The 17404-nt window shown below is 36.2% G+C and overlaps 1 protein-coding gene across 1 annotated transcript in view; it reads left to right on the top strand.

Annotated features, from left to right (window-relative positions):
* The window catches only part of fmn2b (formin 2b), an 85610-nt gene that overhangs the window by 22236 nt on the left and 45970 nt on the right, over nt 1–17404 (top strand). Inside the window, exons 7-8 of the mRNA XM_069179880.1 lie at nt 324–468; nt 10864–10951. Of these exons, the coding sequence (XP_069035981.1) occupies nt 324–468; nt 10864–10951 (233 nt within the window). The remainder of the gene's footprint in view (nt 1–323; nt 469–10863; nt 10952–17404) is intronic.

The raw sequence follows: 17404 nt of genomic DNA, 5'->3' as shown, positions 1-17404 counted from the left end.
ACTCAAAATCTGCCCATTGAAACGAACAGCGTGTGCCAGTCTGGCACTAACGTTTGATAGTTTTGTTTTTAGTTTTTACTGTACACAGTGCATTGCTCAAAAAAGATAATGATGGAAATTGAATTGTGGTATTTGTTTAATTTAAGAATGAAATGAAATGTACAATATCTGTGAGAGCTGTTTGAGTAGCTCCAACATTTTAGTTTGAGGTGTGTGCATTATGGTACTGAATACACCTGCTTTTGTGTAATACCTGCATTATTGTAGAACAAGGATTAAGGATGAAGACTTATCTTTATTGTTCTTGTTCTTTATTTTCTAAGGGAATCAAGTGGACCTTTGGTGTGGGAGAAGATTGAGGAGCCATCTGTAGACTTTAATGAGTTTGTTGAGTTATTTTCTAAAACAGCTGTTAAGGAGAAGAAGAAGCCTTTATCAGATACCTACACAAAATCCAAGGCGAAGCAGGTGAGTTAATTTTTTTATGGACATTGATTTACCAAAAAGTCTTATGATGTACAACTTACTTCCTAATAAAAACTATACATTATGAAGTTATTGGTAAATATTGAATTTGCAATATTTGCACTGTTAGCATTTCAGACTGCAGATTATTGCATGGGGCTTTTCTGTAAGACAGCCATTGTACTATTTACAATTTCCATAGTAGATACTATATTAATTTTTCTATTTTTAAAGAGAAATGTTGACTATATTAAGGTAGTCTGTTGGAGGGTGCAAAGAATGTTCTTCTGTGCTAATGACAATATAAACTGGACCAGTAAAGTGTATGTGGATATACAGTATTGCTACATAAAACCAGGTGACATCCACATGAATACAGTACATAAACTGATATTGGTTTTGAGTGCTTTAATTGGGTGATTTGCATTGCATTAATCTTTTGCCAAAATGTTACCATTGAAGTGAAAAGAGTAATATAAAACAGTCTTGTATAGCTAAAGTAACCAAAAAGATCATTTACAAAAAGTTGCTCTAGCCTTGAAGTTATGAAGGAAATCTTATCCTTTTATGTTCTTGGTATAGTTAAAAATCTTTTAGAGACCTATATAAATAATAAATATTTTATACATATTTTGTCCTTTATTTGCATTGTCAAAGAATATCATATTAAGGAATCCAATTGTTTTTCTGTACTTAACAGTCCTTGTGGAGAATTATTCCACAATAAAAAATACTAATTATAGTCAAACAGAAGTTAACTTCAAAAATAAAACTAAAATCAATTTACAAAATTGAGCATGGAATAGAACACATCTTCCAGTTCTTGAGAGGGCATAAAAGAGTAAGTACTGTATGAAACTCTAATGAGCAGATAAGTGTGTATGACAAAAGTAAGGTCCACAAAATGCTGTTTTTTTCTAAAATCTCAAAACTCAACCAGGTTCTGTAAATGTCTGTGCAGTGCTTTATTTTTTTTTTAGCCAACTGACTAATTTCATTGGGCTGGCTGGGTAGTTCATGACTAAAGAATCTGGAAAAGGAGTTTCCAGAATCACTGAAACATTTTTTAGGTATTTCTTGCTTGTATAACTAGTGATATCAGGATGTGATATATGGGCAGCAATTATGTGGCATGAGGTCTAGTATTATTGCTCCTGAAAACAATAAAATGTGGAGCCAGTCACTGGTGTGGTAAGTAAACAGTGGTTACACAGAGGCAGATGGTGGCTGTGGTAACAATATTGTAGATGTGGCTTCAAATAACTGCTTTTGCTTTTTCTGCAATGACAAATCATTACAACATGTAGGTTTTGGCTATTTTTCTGAAAATCTGAAATGTAATGGTTAAAGTGGGACAATGAACAGAAAGTCTGATATTGATATTGTTATGAAACTGGTGAAAATCAGACATTGACCACTGATTAGTCAATCAGTGAAATAATTATTCATAACCCCCAACTTGTAAGCAGTTTCTATACAGTACCTGAGTGGCTTGTATACTGTAATTAGAGGAATGTGAAGTCTTTATTCTCTGGCATAGCTTTGTTGAGAGGAGTAATAATCCAGGCACACTTTGTTAAAACAAATATTTATTATAATTACAAAACACACAAACTACACTACATACAACACACAAGTTACTTTATACACAGTACTTACAGACAAGGTGTTTCAGAGGCCTAACATTCTGGTCACCCAGAAAACCCCAGACTGCTACTAAGCACTAAACTTTCAATATGCCTACAAAGGCCACACAAGAGATGAGCTGCCTTCTAACTAAATAAAAAGTAACCTGCAGTTAAATCTCTCTCTCTGCACCCTGGATGCCACAAAATAAATGGAGCCTATATCCCTGTCCATAAAATGCACCTTAAACAGGAAAGACGTTTCTAACTGAGGTACCAGAAAACCCAGTTCCCTAAAAACACAGAATAGCATGCTCTCTCTGACAGGGTTCAGATACTGAGGGTCCAGTCAGGTTTTGTTTGGATGACCAAGAAGTAGGGGCTCTCGACTGGCGCAAGCTCCAAGTCCCCTTTCATCTGGACTCCTCTCTCTTTTCTCTGCTCTCATTTCTTCTTCCTCCTGCCTCTCCTCCTTTCTCTCTTCTGTGCTCTTAAGGTGAACTTCTGCCTTCTGCCCTGCTCCTTTGCAATCATTAATCCAAAGCTTGCCTAGGCATATTAAGATAAACTTTACTATTGTTTCTACTCAAGGGACCCCTTGGACCGCAGCAAACATCCTCTCTGCTTTGAAGTTAGAAGTACTTAGTCTTCCCAGTGTCACAAACGTTATCTAAAATCTTAAGAGACGCTTCTCAAGTCACCCAAAGCTGTAACAATATTTTACCTTAACTCCATCACTGTCTTGAAATGTTATGAAAATTTTACAGAAATTTATCATTCAGGTTAACACAAATTCACCCTAGGAGGTAAAGATGTCTAGTTGATTTAAGATAAAGGCTTTGAGGGCCTTACTTCTGCAATACAAAGTAATTTCATGGAGTTACATAATATAAATGAGCTTCCACAACCTGAACTAGTTAATTCATAAAGCTACTGCTTGCTAGGATTGATCAGTTTTCCTTTCCCAGAAAAGAGGTTTCATTGTCAGATAAGTAGAGTTTAAGAAAGCATGTAATATTGAAGAAACATGTTGAAGATGGAGGTTATCATTATGTTCCTGCAGCTCTTAAAATTTTCATTAAGAATAATGTACTGCTTCTGAATAGAAATTAAACGAGATGGATTGTTAAACTGTCCTGTTACCATTGCTGAGATTTCTCTCAGTTTACTTGTCACTATTAATACCATGTAAGCTGTCTCAATACAGCTCTGTTCCAGATGTACAGCTGTATTTTCCTTGTGGGAATCCACAGCTGTTAAACAGCTTTAGCATATTCCTTAGTTAACATAAAACAAAATACTGATTTTAAGTTGATTTGGATGTATTTTGTAATGCTGCCATTTGTGGTTCATTAATCATTTTTGCTTTCTTTGAGCTTGTTTCTTAGTGTAACCTGTTCATTCATTTTGTTTAGGAATGTTAATGTCAGTTTGCTTCATTTTCGCGGTGCTCTGCCATCCTAAGTTTCTCATCTTGTGCTAAATATCCCTGAAGCTTTAAGATTCCACTGAGGTTTATATCCGAACATAAAGGTTACAAGCAAGATCAGTGACATAAGAGAGATTACAAGCAGCTACAGTACCAATCATCTGGCCTTTTTGGTTAATTGATACAAGTATCTCATTCAGATGTTTTTTGAAGAACGTTCAGGTATCAGCTTCAATATTGTGTCTGGAGTTCTCCAAACGCCCTTTGTGAAACATGTTGCTTCCTATTCTGTCTTAAACCCACTTCCAACAAAACTTTGGTTTCATTTGTTTCATCTACTTTGTCAGCTCCTTTAAAGATTTTGAATATTTGAAACAAGTCCCCTCACACACCCCTTTGTTGAAGGCTAACATGTCTATGTAACATGCATACCTTTTAGGGCCAAAAATGACCCATGTTGTCTATTGGACTGATTCAGTTACAGCTATGCTCTATTAAAAAAAAAGGCAAACAAACATGTACATGATAGTCTATTAATGCATTGTGTAATTTTAACAAGTCTTAAATTCTATACTTTACAGTGAATCCTAGCATTCTTTTGGCTTCTATAGCTTTACCACATAACCTGGTTAAATGGGGATTACGCAAAAATAAACTAAATTTTCAAAAGCTGCATCGTCTAGCTTAGTTACTCCCATGGTGTATTTTAATGTCTGTTATGTTCCTGAATGTTGGACCATGTTATGGTGATATTTTGGGTTTCATAATACCTTTTCTGTTTGTGTTTATTACCCTATTTTTGTGTTGTCTGCAAAATCTTCAGTTTTGCTGACTGTACTGGAACTTACTATATCTTCATTATTTCTCCCAGCCCAGTCTTATGTTCAGTTGTAATCGTTTTCTCTCCATTAACCTCTTCTCACTTCGAAATAAGCATTTCACAATACACATAATGCATTGCTTGCATTTGCAAAGGAATTATTTTGACAGTAGAACCCAGGTACACTGTGTTATGCCAGCCTGAGAGAACAGGATGCTGGAGGTGGGAAGGCCTATTCTTTTGAACAGTGTGATGAGATCTTTAATAATCGAGGAGGCAGGCTTTTATAGAGAATTCATCTTCATTCATTGGCAGTTATGTAATTAGCTCATTGTGTGGTCACTTAATCGGTTTCACATTTCTTTTCTACACAACAGGTGAGTCTTCAAAACAATTATATTAATCTCGTATAAACACTCCTGATAAAGCTTTTTCAGGTTGAATTAGTTTTGGGTTTAATAGGATCTTGAAAAATAATAAATTAATAAACCTTGATTGAAAATTAAATACCTAATACCGGCATGTGGTTTTCATAAGATTTTTATGCCATGTATCTTTTCAAAATATAATGTGCATTTTCTTGTTTTTAATCCATGTTGTAATAAGGGACAAGTGACATGTTTTAAAACCCACTTACCTGTGCGTGCACTCGGAGAACACCAGAATCTTTTCTTTCCAGGTAATGGTTTTGAGAGATTAAATACATTTTTGAAATGGTGTATTGGGCACCTTGATGTCACACAATCGTTCGTGTTTGTATGAGTGGAGGAGTGGCAGGGTTTCTAGATATTTCAATTTATGGTCTGATAGTAAATTCAGCAGTGTGACAAATGTTGCTTCAGAGTGGTTAAAAAGTGATCATATGATTTCAATTTTAAAACAAGGAAACAGCCCTGTAAAAGTGGCATGCTCTCATTTTTCTTAAGAAGTGACATATAATTGAAGTGAAAAAGCTTACATCTAGTTTTTGATTCCCCCTCCCCTACTTGAAATTTGCTCTCCACTTCTCCTGGAAAAGTTTCTTCAAAGAAATATTGTTTGGCTCGTCGTGTTAGAACACAGACCAACTCTGGAGAATACGGTGCTTTGAGGATGTAGACTCACAGCAGGATTCCTGTCAGCAGGAGACGAATGGCCTTAAATCCATCCCATCCAAATCTTAAGTAATGGTGCTGTTCCCTAAATGTTGTGAAATGTACATCTATGTCAGACTTCTCCCAGCTGGTTCTACTTATTGGCTGCCTAATGCCAGGTTGTGGTCTTTTTCATACATCAGATCATTTGAAATCAACAGGCCATCAAGAAAGACTCAAGAACTTATTTTAACCTGCAATTCTGCGTTTTGCAAATTTTTTGACATGACAAATGGCTCATTTGACGTTCTTTTTCTAAAATACATTATTTTGGTGAATGAGAAAAGTCAGTGCTCATGTTCTTAGGAGTATTGTGGTTTATAGGCAAATAAAGTGTTTCCACATTGGAATTTCACAGAGACATCCCAAAGGTGTTTCTTTTAATCAAGCTCTAAATGATTTGGGATGCTCTGAAAATGAACTTAAGTTCCACTCAACCAAGCCAAGAACAACAGAAGCCACTAATCGCGTGCATTTATTTATGGTGCAAAACTGGATAGATTTGAGGAATATTTTTGAGATAATCTCATCCAAAATTATTTATTTTCTGTTCACTGTTACCGTGAAGGTAACCCTAGCTCTATAGAGCCAATCTTAGAAGAGTCAGTGGGTTTTGAGACTTGAGGCATAAAGGGTTTTTAGTCTTTCGATTTATCTCACAGAAGCAAAGGTCCCTCAAGATAGTGAAATAACTTGAATTATGCATTAAATGTGATCTTTATCAAATTCTTAAAACATGGTGTCTGATCTTAATTTAACACACTCTTTTATGAATGCATATTTTTCATCTGGATTTATTCTGTTTGTGGAATTGACTTGGAGTGAGCTTTGCCTTCAAGCTAGTTTGCTTTCTTTACTCGGGAGTTTTTTTCAACAATTTCGATATTTTTTGTAATTTTTAATCAACTGTTCCAGCCGCTCTGTCTTCACTCTGTATTATAAATGTAGCTGATCAAAGAAGCAGAACACTACAGCATTGCTCCAGGCAATAATTTGGAAACATTTGTACTGAATTACTGTTCTGAAAAATATCTTGTTTGTTTATTCTATTGTTTTTATTGTCTAATGGAGAACAAATTTGTCTTTTAGGATAGTTTCTGATTATCACTGATAGCAAAAAGGAAAATGTCATGTCTTGTTTAGATCTGTTTTGGCCACTGTGGGGTATCGGCAAAGAACTATGCTGGAACAAATTGAACATACTTTAACCATATTTGAAATACTATTGCATTAAAATGCAAATCCTTTTTTCAGTGCACGACCTAACTCACAAATATGTCACTAATAATAAGTGTTCTAATTTAAAAATAACACTTTTTAATTGGAGAAAATCTTCCTAAAGCAGCATGGCAACCTGTTGGTATTGGTATTGTTATCTTATACCTCCTGAGTTGAATTTCCGCCTGGGACACCTTCTGTGCAGAATCTGAATTTTCCTCTGGTGTTTTTGTGGCTGTTTACTGGGTGCTTCAGTTTACTTTTACTTTTCATGACCTGGTGGCTTGATTACCCAGTGTGTGTAAGCTGTCTGTCAGTGTGTGTATGCCCTGCCACAGGACTGGTATATAGTCTAGGCTAGCACCACATGCTAGAGAAGATGCAAGATTGTCTGTGGGTTGTTGTTGCATAAATACCTTGCTTATAATAGACAAATAGAAAAACTTGGAATTAAGTAACTTAATGGAAAATTAGGTGAGAATGAATTCTTCCATACTTTTGAGTGACATGAGTGTCTTACCTTAACTTCTGTTGTTGATGCATAAAGTACTTAAGTTTATCGAAGTGTACTGTATTTGACAGACTCCTTTTTAATTTGTAGGTTGGTTTTTAATCTAAATTGTAAGGCTAACTCTTGAATAAGCTTGTGCAAAAAAGTTTAAATGCTTAGGGTTCTCAGGTCATTTTAAACTTTTCCAGGTAAAACATTTTCTGGCATACTCCGTAAAGTACATTTCACATGATAGTTCATCAGCATTTGTTTTTTTTGAACAGTCTTGTCTAATGAAAAATATCTTTTTAATTTCTTGAGCTGTGAACCACAGTAGGCCTTACTGTCAAAGTGATGATTTGTCTCTTATGTATGAAAATGTCTTGTGCAACTGGATTATCAACTGAAAATCAAATGCTTAAACACAAGTTCCCAGCAACCACTTATAAGACAATTTTAGAGGTTTGCTTTATAGCCAAGAATGCTTTTCTGCTTCTGTCTCCAGTTCAAATGTTGTTTAGCAGCTGCTGGGTGTCTTGATGAATAGTGCTTCCTGTTATTCAAAATAAACAGTTTCGGGACTTTTTAAACTACAATCTGAATTTTCCAGTTTGATTTTCTTTGTGAAATTAGTATAGTAATACTATCACGAGAAAAAAATGACAAATCTTTAAGTGATTCCACGCATGAATCAATAAAGATTATTTTTCAGTAAGCCATATTTGTTTTTCCTGTGTATACTGTATGCAGTATATGTATTGTAGTATCAATAATAATATCACTTTATTAACCCTTTAAAATGTCTTGCATCAGGAATTAACTTTTCGCATTGCTCTCCTTGAGACAGAGACGGAGAGAAGCTTGAGATCAGAGCGCAGCGTCAGCCATTGTACGGCGCCCCTGGAGCAGCTGGGGTTAAGGGCCTTGCTCAGGGGCCCATTGGAGTAGGATTCCTCTGCCGTCGGCGGGATTTGAACTGGCAACCTTCTAGCCACAGGGCCACCGCTCTGCCCCACTGGTTGCGTTGTACTGGTTTATAAAACCAGAATTAATCATTTCTGTCACTGCTATCAGATGAGTTTTTTTCTGAACTTTGCTGGTGTAGCAGATTCAACTTGAGCAGAGCTAGAAAAGCAAAAAAAAAAGGCAAATGGGAGAAATAAAACTGTTTCCGTTCCAGGTAACCACTAGGTGGCTCTGGCAGACACAGTGTCAGTAAATGAACCACTTGCTTATTTGTGAATATGATTGATGTAAATGTGCATAACATCATGGTCTAACAGGCCTAACAGGCTGCTAAAATAACTGACGAAATGTGGGTAGTCCATTACAGCTGTGAAAAGTATGAAAGTATGAAATGGAGTTGCCAGTATACCACCTAGGTAAAACTGACAATAGCAAAAGCTCATGTACTGTATCTGTGCATGATCAACAGTCAAGTACATTTTGTGTAGAGGGAAGATCCTGCAGTATCCTTATCAATGAGAAGGTTGTGTGTGCGACTCCCATGCAGTGTAGACTAGTCTTGGGAACTTGCTCTGTACAGTATGTGGTGCCAGTTGTACTAAGCCCACCAAATGTTACATTGGTGGTATAATCTAGGTTCTCTGAAATAAAAGAATAGCCACTAACCAATAGGACATTGCCATCTCTAGGATGGAGACCTGAGAATTTCCACTGATGGGCCAGTCAATAGATTGGTGTTCTCATCAGTGCCATGCCCTGATGGGATTGAGGTCTCACATGCATTGTGCTCATTAACCAGGCAGGAAAGGTGACCCAAGGTTACTCTTTTCTTTCGGGGAACCAGGGATATAGGAGTAATATTTGGTGGGTTCAGTAAAGATGTCCTGTTTATTCAGTCACACTATCAAGCCACAGAGAGTGAAAAGCTATTTGCAGAACATTACCAATTTAATTGTGGTCATTAAAATATACTTCATAATGTGAACCATTCTCATTAGTATTAAGAAGCCCCAGTGTAAGCTACAAAACACTACAGTATAAAGAAATTGAATTAGATGTATTGTTTACATTTTTGTAACATTTGTGGTTTAAATTCAGTCCAAACTTGAGTAACATGTTGAAAATGTACAGTTTGTTTTTAGTGTACTGAACAACAACAAAATGTATCAAAACCACTACTTACTGTCATTAAGTCTTCATATGCTGGTATTGAGCAAGATGAATATCCGCAAGCTATTTTCCCATAAATATAGAAAGAATAGTGTGACAAGCTGCTTTATGGTTGAGCTTTCCAAGGAGCATTCTGAATTTCACTTTGAAAATATGCACAATTAATTTGTAACAACGTTTATAACACTTCTATTGCTATAATTCACTGGAGGAAAGTCTGTATCAGGGGGAGCAACTAGCAGAGTTTCCAAAATAAATGTCCCTACAAAACCATAAGAAGTCTTATACTTAAGTTACAAACAAGAGCAGCACATTTGGCTCACTTGTGGCATACTGTAGGTATGATTTTCTTTTTTCAGTATTTTCAGCCAATCACTGTCAATTTCCATAAAAATGTTTCTTCGTGTCAGATCATGAATCAGATTTTCTGAGAAAAGGTCATTTTGGCTACAGTTGCTGAGGCCGTCTTCTAGGTGTGCAGCAAGAACTCTCCAATCGAAGAATGATTTAGATAAATTCAAGCGAAATATTTGCTGTTTTCTTAAAGTAGACCATTCTGCAAAGGTTTGTTTTTGTTGTAGTGTGACCCAGGCTAGAATGTTTAAACAGGCAATTCTGGTCTGTATTTAAAGCCCTGTGAAGCTAATTGTTTAATCACAGAGTAGTCGAGAAAATTACACAGCAGCTTGTACTATAGACAGAAAGTGCTCACTTTTATTTATTCCTAGTATTTTTTTTAAGTTTTCCCAAATCCTTGTCAAAAAAGGTTTTCGTGGTAACTGAAATTTAAAGGTTTTTTAGTCAGTTGATTTTTTTTTTCCTCCACTGAACACCCTTTTATAATCAATGTAATTCTTCTGGTGCATTAGTATAACTTTGTTCTTTTTAACTGTGGAAGAATTAGTCTCAATTCTGTGCACCAAAAAAACAAAAACAAAGATGTACTACACAAATACATTCTGTTCTAAAAGACAAGTTGGGACATTTTTTTTGCACATACTGAGAGTTTGTGACTAAGACTGTGCTCAAGTTAAAGATTCTGTACTTTACCCAATTTTCTGGGGATGTACTGAATTTTTTTTTATTTGGTATGAGGCAAATTGACCCACCATGTGAAATATGAGGGGTATTAAGGTTACTGATGGCAACCATTTCTGTTCTTCACTGAGCACCAGTGTTCTCTGTTGACAGCAGAGTTCTTGCATCATCCTTGCAGAAACATTTTGTACAGATGTTTAAGATGTAGTATGTTTATTTCTCTCTCCATAAATCTAGCTGTGAGTCCTTGTGGAGGCCTGTCTCTGAAACATGTTTTGACTCAGTAGCAGCTAGAACAGTTGGTACGCTGTATGCATCGGTACTTTCTATACTGAAACTGAAGGGTAATTGGTAAGAATAACTCCCTAAACTTTTGTTTTCGACACCAATTCTAAAATATTGGTAAATCTCAGATTATATTTATTCAATGTTTTATATTAGAAGTATCTGACATCTGCTGGTGTAGAAAACGGTATAAAAAAAAAACAATGTCACTATCATTTTTGTAGGTCGTGAAGCTGTTAAACAACAAAAGATCACAGGCAGTGGGAATCCTGATGTCTAGCCTTCACTTAGATATGAAGGATATCCAGCAAGGTAAGACCAATCTGCACCTTTGCTTCAGTCAACATTTGGTATGTATAGTACACCTGATATTGGTTGTCTTTTAGAGCAATGGGTTGAAAAGACAGTTACGTACTGTATATCAGGCAAGGACAAAGCAAGTAGAGTCCTGCCTTTAGTTTAAGTTATGCATGCTGTTTGCTTTTTTAGGTCTTTAACCTTTTATATATAATACATAAAATTCAGGACCAGCCTTCAGTTGTGAAACTCCTCCATCACTCATTGGAGAAAAGCTACAGTACTTGCATCATGTATGACTGATGTCTTTCCAAGTCTTTAAAGGGTAATTAGAATATAAGCATTGCTGCAGATGAGAGGAGCTTGTATGATGTGCTGGCGTTCTTCAGGTTTTTCTCAGGTAATAGATTCAGTGGTCTTGCTCTGCTTCCTTTAAAAAACAGCTGGACCACAGCTTCAAGAACATGGGCTGGCAGCCTGTTTCTCTCTCCTACATCCTTCTGTTTAAAGAAATGCCTCCTTTCCCCATATTAAATTCACTAACGCATACTGTAATTTCCATTTGTCCTATTATTTGTGTTTCGCTGTTAATTCTGCAGAAGTCCATTGAGTTAAATTTGTCAATGCTTTTGAGGAGTACATGAATAGAGTCCTCTCTGTCTTTTATGTTTAAGAATTAAAGGGTTCATATAGGGTATTGCTTTGATACCAGGAATTTATCTGGATGTGATAATTTTGGTATCCTGGTAACCAGAATTACTGTATATTCACTACTCTAGCTTAGGTCTTACCAGTGCATTGTGTAGTTGAAGTGTAACCTTTGATCTAAATACTACCCTTTAAAGGGGAACTTGAACACTATTTTTATATTTCGGGGTTAGAAAGAATCAACGTAAATGAGTGCAGGGAGGATCCCGTGCTTGGTTTTCTGACACACCTGTCTGTCAGAGCAGCTCTTCTATCACACTACAAGCACCACAGTGCCTTAACAGGACAGCTAACGCCGAATACGGTGGCATCTCTCACACCGAGATCACTGCGCAGGCTCAAAGTAGTGACGTCAAGGCTATAGTAACCAGCCTAAGATCCGGGCACCATCGTTCACTAGTAGATCACCACCCACCATGAGCTCTGTATTAATCTTATTCTTACTCAATGGCTAACCTAATTGATGCAGAATAAATCATGCACACATAAATGTCTCTCAGATTTGAATTAAGACCATTTTTAAAAAATGTCCTCCTTCAGTCAGTTTGCTTCCTCTGAATGTTTCTGTATCATGTACAATAGGTGGATAGTGGCTCCAGGTAGAAATTTAGGATACTGCTGTTTCCTTCTTGTTAGGTGTAATTAGGTCTTTTTTTCATATTCGTATTGGTTCGTCTCTGATAGTGGTATGAATGCTGCTTCTTCTCCCTGTCCTATACTTCATTTTCTGTCCACAGAATACTTGGTTATGATTTAGATATCTGGTTTCATTTTAGTTTAAAAGTTCTGAAATGGAATGCGAATGTGGGTAATTGCCAGTATATTTTAATGTACAGTACATAATTTGTTGACGCAACGCTGTCGTTAATATCCGATCCGAGCTCTTGGGTATTGAGAGGTCTTTCGTTTGACAGGATGCTTGCACATTGAAATGCAGTGGTATTTACTTGAGATATTTAAATTTTGCATTTAAGTATTAGTGAAAAAAAAGATTACATTTCATGAGCAAAGCTTCTGTCATTAAACCTAATAATAGGACATATAAAATAAAATGCAGAAACAGGTGATTTTTGTTTCTGTTACTATTCTGAACCTGCAGATGATTATGAAAGTTGTCATTGGCTCAAATGATCAGGACTAGCAGCAAACCTAATAACTTGCTGCAGTACAGCTGCTACATGTTCAGTTTTAAATCTTCCTGGAATTTTTTCCAAGAAAAGGTTTATACTGTGAAAATAACATGAAGAAATGATTCCCTTGGGTAACCCGTTTTTAAAATAGCCAATAGCACTGACAGCACAACAGAAATGGATTAGCAGTCTGTCCTACTGGGCACTTTGTTGTCCATGTGTAAAACTTGCGTTATTTTTGAGTACTGTAATGCCAAATAGTTTGTAGTACCAACAGTACATGATGCTGTACATAACATGTACTGTAATACATATAACAGTGCATCCCAGAACATATATAATAATAGTGCAACAGTTCAGAGGCTGATGACCATCCACCCGGCAGATGGTCAAAATAGGAAGTAATAGGTCAACTTCTGTCTGACTTGTATCCTTGACCTTTAAGGTTCTTCTGAAGTGGCTTTAATGTTAATCAATCATGTTGACAGTCTAAATAGGACTGACCCATCTGGCAATAGAGAAACCTCTCTTTTGGGTTTGTGGTAATGATCTTACATTGTTTTTCATTCTTATTTTTAGAAAACTGATTATTAACTGCCATTCACTCACAATTTGGTATGATGTATAAAATATTTAACTGCTTACTAAACTTCCTAAATCAAAAAATCTTTGAATAGTAGTCATATAGCAAGGCGCCAGCACTGGCGCCAAGAGGTACTTGGTATTTTTGTAAGCTGGCAGATGGAGTTGAGTTAAGTCATAGAGGGAAATCTGAAAACAATGATATGGTCCTTTCCCTCAGTCAAATATTTAACTCAGTTTGAGTTAATAATGAGAACCAAATGAACAAAGAAGCCCGTCTCACATCTGTGGCTGTGGTAACTGTACAGCAGAACTTCGTTGAAAGTATGCATGCTATCAAATGAGGATAGTGGTAAAACATGGAGTGGCAGATAGATTTTCCTCCTGTATACAGTATAAGCCAGACAGTTCAGGTCTGAATAGACAAGGGAGGCAAGTAATTCAGCATATCACTTTGTTATAATCGTTCCATCTTGTCTATAATCATAACTCAAAACCACATTTAGGATTTTTGGATTTTTTGTTGGTTTTAAAAGAGTTTTTGCAATTTAGAAATGTGTAGGAAATGAGGTTTCAATTATTAGTTCTATTGTTAAGGGTAAATGGAAGTCATTTTTATGTTGATGAAGTTGATCAATTTAATTACTACTTATTAACGTAATCTCAAATTGGCAGTGTCCGTATAAATTGTATGCGAGATTGTTTCATTTTCTGTGTTTGAGGTTAGTGAAGTGAAAAAAAACTGTAAAATATGTATGTCAGCCCACATTCATGACATTTTTTATTGAATACATTTGTTGAATAATAGAAACCAGAAGTGTGTAGATACAAAAGAAAAGAGGTTTCTAAGATGAAGAAACCTTATTCTAGAGTGATTTATGATAAGCTGATTTTGAAAAATATAAACTCAGAGTACACATACTGTTAAGAGCACTCCTGAGGGCGATAGGATATGTTCAGGATGAAAATACACAAAAACATTTAAATTAGGTCCGAATTGTTGCATATTGAAATATGACATTCTTAAATGTCTTTTGAGGTTGACCTTTTGTGCTCACATGTACACCTCATTTCAATCATTTGATTTGACAGGTATACATTAATTCACGGTGGTACATTTTAATAACGCAAGTGTAATTTCAGTGCTTTGTTCACGTGCAAGAGAGGGAAACACAACAGAATTCAAAGTTCTTAAAGTGATGCCTACCTTCATTTTGGACGATTTGATATCCAAATGTGTTTGTGTGAATGATTTCTCTATTTATCATTATCGTTAAATCACACTTTGAGACAGAGCATGCAACTTTAGAAACGCAGCTGGAAAGCTTTAAAATGAAAATGAGAGGTTCATAAATAACATGACAGTAGGCTAAGAGTAAAAGTAAGAACTCTAAAACCCTTCTATTTAATATCATTCCATGTTTTAAAATCCAAGGCAGAATATGATCATCTCTTTTCTGTGGGAAATTTGTAATATTTAATACAAATCAAACTGCTAAATATTCTCACACAACAGTTTTATCCAATGCTATATTTAGGAAAACTAATACTATTTTTATGTTTTGAATTAATAAAGTAAATTAAGCCTTTATTAGGTTACCGTATATATTTTTGATCTTATGAATATTCCCCACGAGTTCAGCAGTATGTGGAAGATTTATATTGAGCATTACATTGCCTGAGTTTATGAATAATTACCTGACCAAAGCTAATTTGTAAGTTTTATTAACTGCTTTGTTGTTTGGCGTTTTTGGGCTTAAGTGTGTTAAGTCCAAAAGTGTCTGATGTAATAGAAAACATTTGGTACTTGAGTTGTTCTAGTGTAGTACTACAGAACAAAAACAATGAATTGTGTACTTGCTGCTTTTGTTGTAGTGTAACTTGTCACTTTTTTTCACTGTTAAATTTTCCCACTAGTGTAATTTGTTGTTGTAAGATATAATTTGTGCTCCTTGCTGTGGTCAGGACTTCCATAGTATTAACCAGGCATTCTGAAGTGTCACTACTACATCCAGTGCCACATGGGCTGCATCATGTTTTTATCCTGTTCAGGTTTGTCCACATACTCTGGGGGAGGTGGAATCCCATTAGCCAAGGTGTTATAGTAGGTCTGAGTGTTTACGTTCCACCCAAACATTTCTCCAGGAATTTTCACAGTTATTAAGCACAATTCATGTCCAGGGGAGGTTATACGGTTATAAGGTTATAAGCCATGAAGTGATTGGGGAGGTTCTGAAGTTATCTGGGTGGTTTCATAGAGTTATTTCCCAGTATGTTTCTACATCCAAATGGAGACTGAAACAATGTTTGAAAGTACAAGTAATCACTGAACTGGAGCAGATCTTGAGTTCTAGAGAATGTTCTCATTACTGAGTCGGTGGGTTTTTTCGTTATGGATTTATGGTCCAAACAGGGGTACAGTATTCAGCTACCAAGAAGATCGGAGTTAGGTCAGATGTGTCTAGGGCAGCAGGTTTTACACTGCAGCTTGTGCTGGCAAGGACCAACTTAAAGTCCATGATGATGTGGTAGATCTCTCGCTTCTGTACACGTTGAAATAATCTGGATTCAGGGAGCTGACCTGTGAGAGTCCATTGATAAGTATTCTTGAACTTCTGAGCTTGCCATACAGGTAGACCACAACTCTTCTATCACGTCAGATTTAAGGCTATTTTTTGGATGGGGAAGTACTTACTGTAGCTCACTCTTATTGATTGCATTTCCTGTTCAACATTGTCCATAATTGTACTGTATATCCAGCTATCATGATAACCTGGTCTTTAATAGTGTTTTTGTTTCTGTCGTGCAAGGTATTTCTATGACGTAAGAAAAAGACAAGATTTCTGATTATACAAGTTTCAGATGGGAAGACCTGTTTAGGGCTGTGCTCTAAGAATTACTGTATGCCAGAGTTAAGCCTATCCAGCTTTTGAAAGAATGTTGTGAGCACATTGGGTACAGTATATGTTTGATATCATTCAAAATGGTGAAATCATTACCAAGTCATCCATCTGTTTCCAGTTGTTTGGGGATTTACCACTTTCTCTTAGGTTTGGCATGAAGATGATTATTCCAATGCAGTGTCTCGTGTTTTTTTTCCCTTATATCTGGGGTTATGTTTAAATGTGTGTTGGGCCCAAAGGGATGTAGCACAGTGTCCGGATATGAGCAGATCACTCAAACCTATTCCACGTTTGTTTTAAAAAAGCTCGGCAAGCTAGACATTCTGGGCTCTTGCTGCGACTGTGGTTTCTAGTAACGCAAACAATCACAATTAGCTTCATTTAAACCACTAACCTATAACAGAACACATTTGGATGCAGCCTCTTAACTCAGACATTATACTTTTTTTTCTTTCAAAGTATCAACAGTGTCCTAGAAGCTCAGGTCATCTGTTTTAGAACACTTGTTTTTTGTTTTCACCTGAAAAGGGTATGGAAGCAAGTATTGCTCATACAAGCAATATGCTTATCTGTTCTGCAAAGTCAAGTGGTGAGTGGAACAATGTCATCAGTATGCCTCTTAGGCATCAAAATTGGTATGTGCTGTATAATATTTTTTTCTCAGTGCAGTTTCTTTCTTTCTGTCACCATTGTGCTCGACTTCCAAATATTATATCTGGAAAATCATGGTGACCATCATTAAACTATGCAGTGCTAACTGGCGCTCACAGCGCAAACAACACTCAAACTTGTCGTTTGATGCTTTGACTTTTGTGTTTGTATATTTTTTTATCTTAACTGCAGTTGTGCAGATTTCCTGTTTGAATAAAAATGAAATAGCCAGTGGCTGTCACAAGGTAACGGCACAGATGTGCTAACAGCCTTCAGAATATGGTAGTCTTTTACAGTCTCGATGGTCCTATGTCTGTTCAACTTCCAATAACATGTCATATCTTTACCACAGATCTTTGAAAAGAGCCCAACTCCGTGGTATCAAGTGTGTTCTACAAACCAGAAAAGGACATAAGTCTGTCTTTACTGTTCAGTATTAATCTATACAATTTCTCGGTTGTTTTTTGGGAGTCTTGAAATCAAAGGGTGCCCTC

Source organism: Lepisosteus oculatus, chromosome 17 (assembly GCF_040954835.1).
Source record: "Lepisosteus oculatus isolate fLepOcu1 chromosome 17, fLepOcu1.hap2, whole genome shotgun sequence".
Taxonomy (NCBI): domain Eukaryota; kingdom Metazoa; phylum Chordata; class Actinopteri; order Semionotiformes; family Lepisosteidae; genus Lepisosteus; species Lepisosteus oculatus.
The sequence above is the reverse complement of the archived record's forward strand: the minus strand, read 5'-3'. Positions and strand labels throughout refer to the sequence as shown.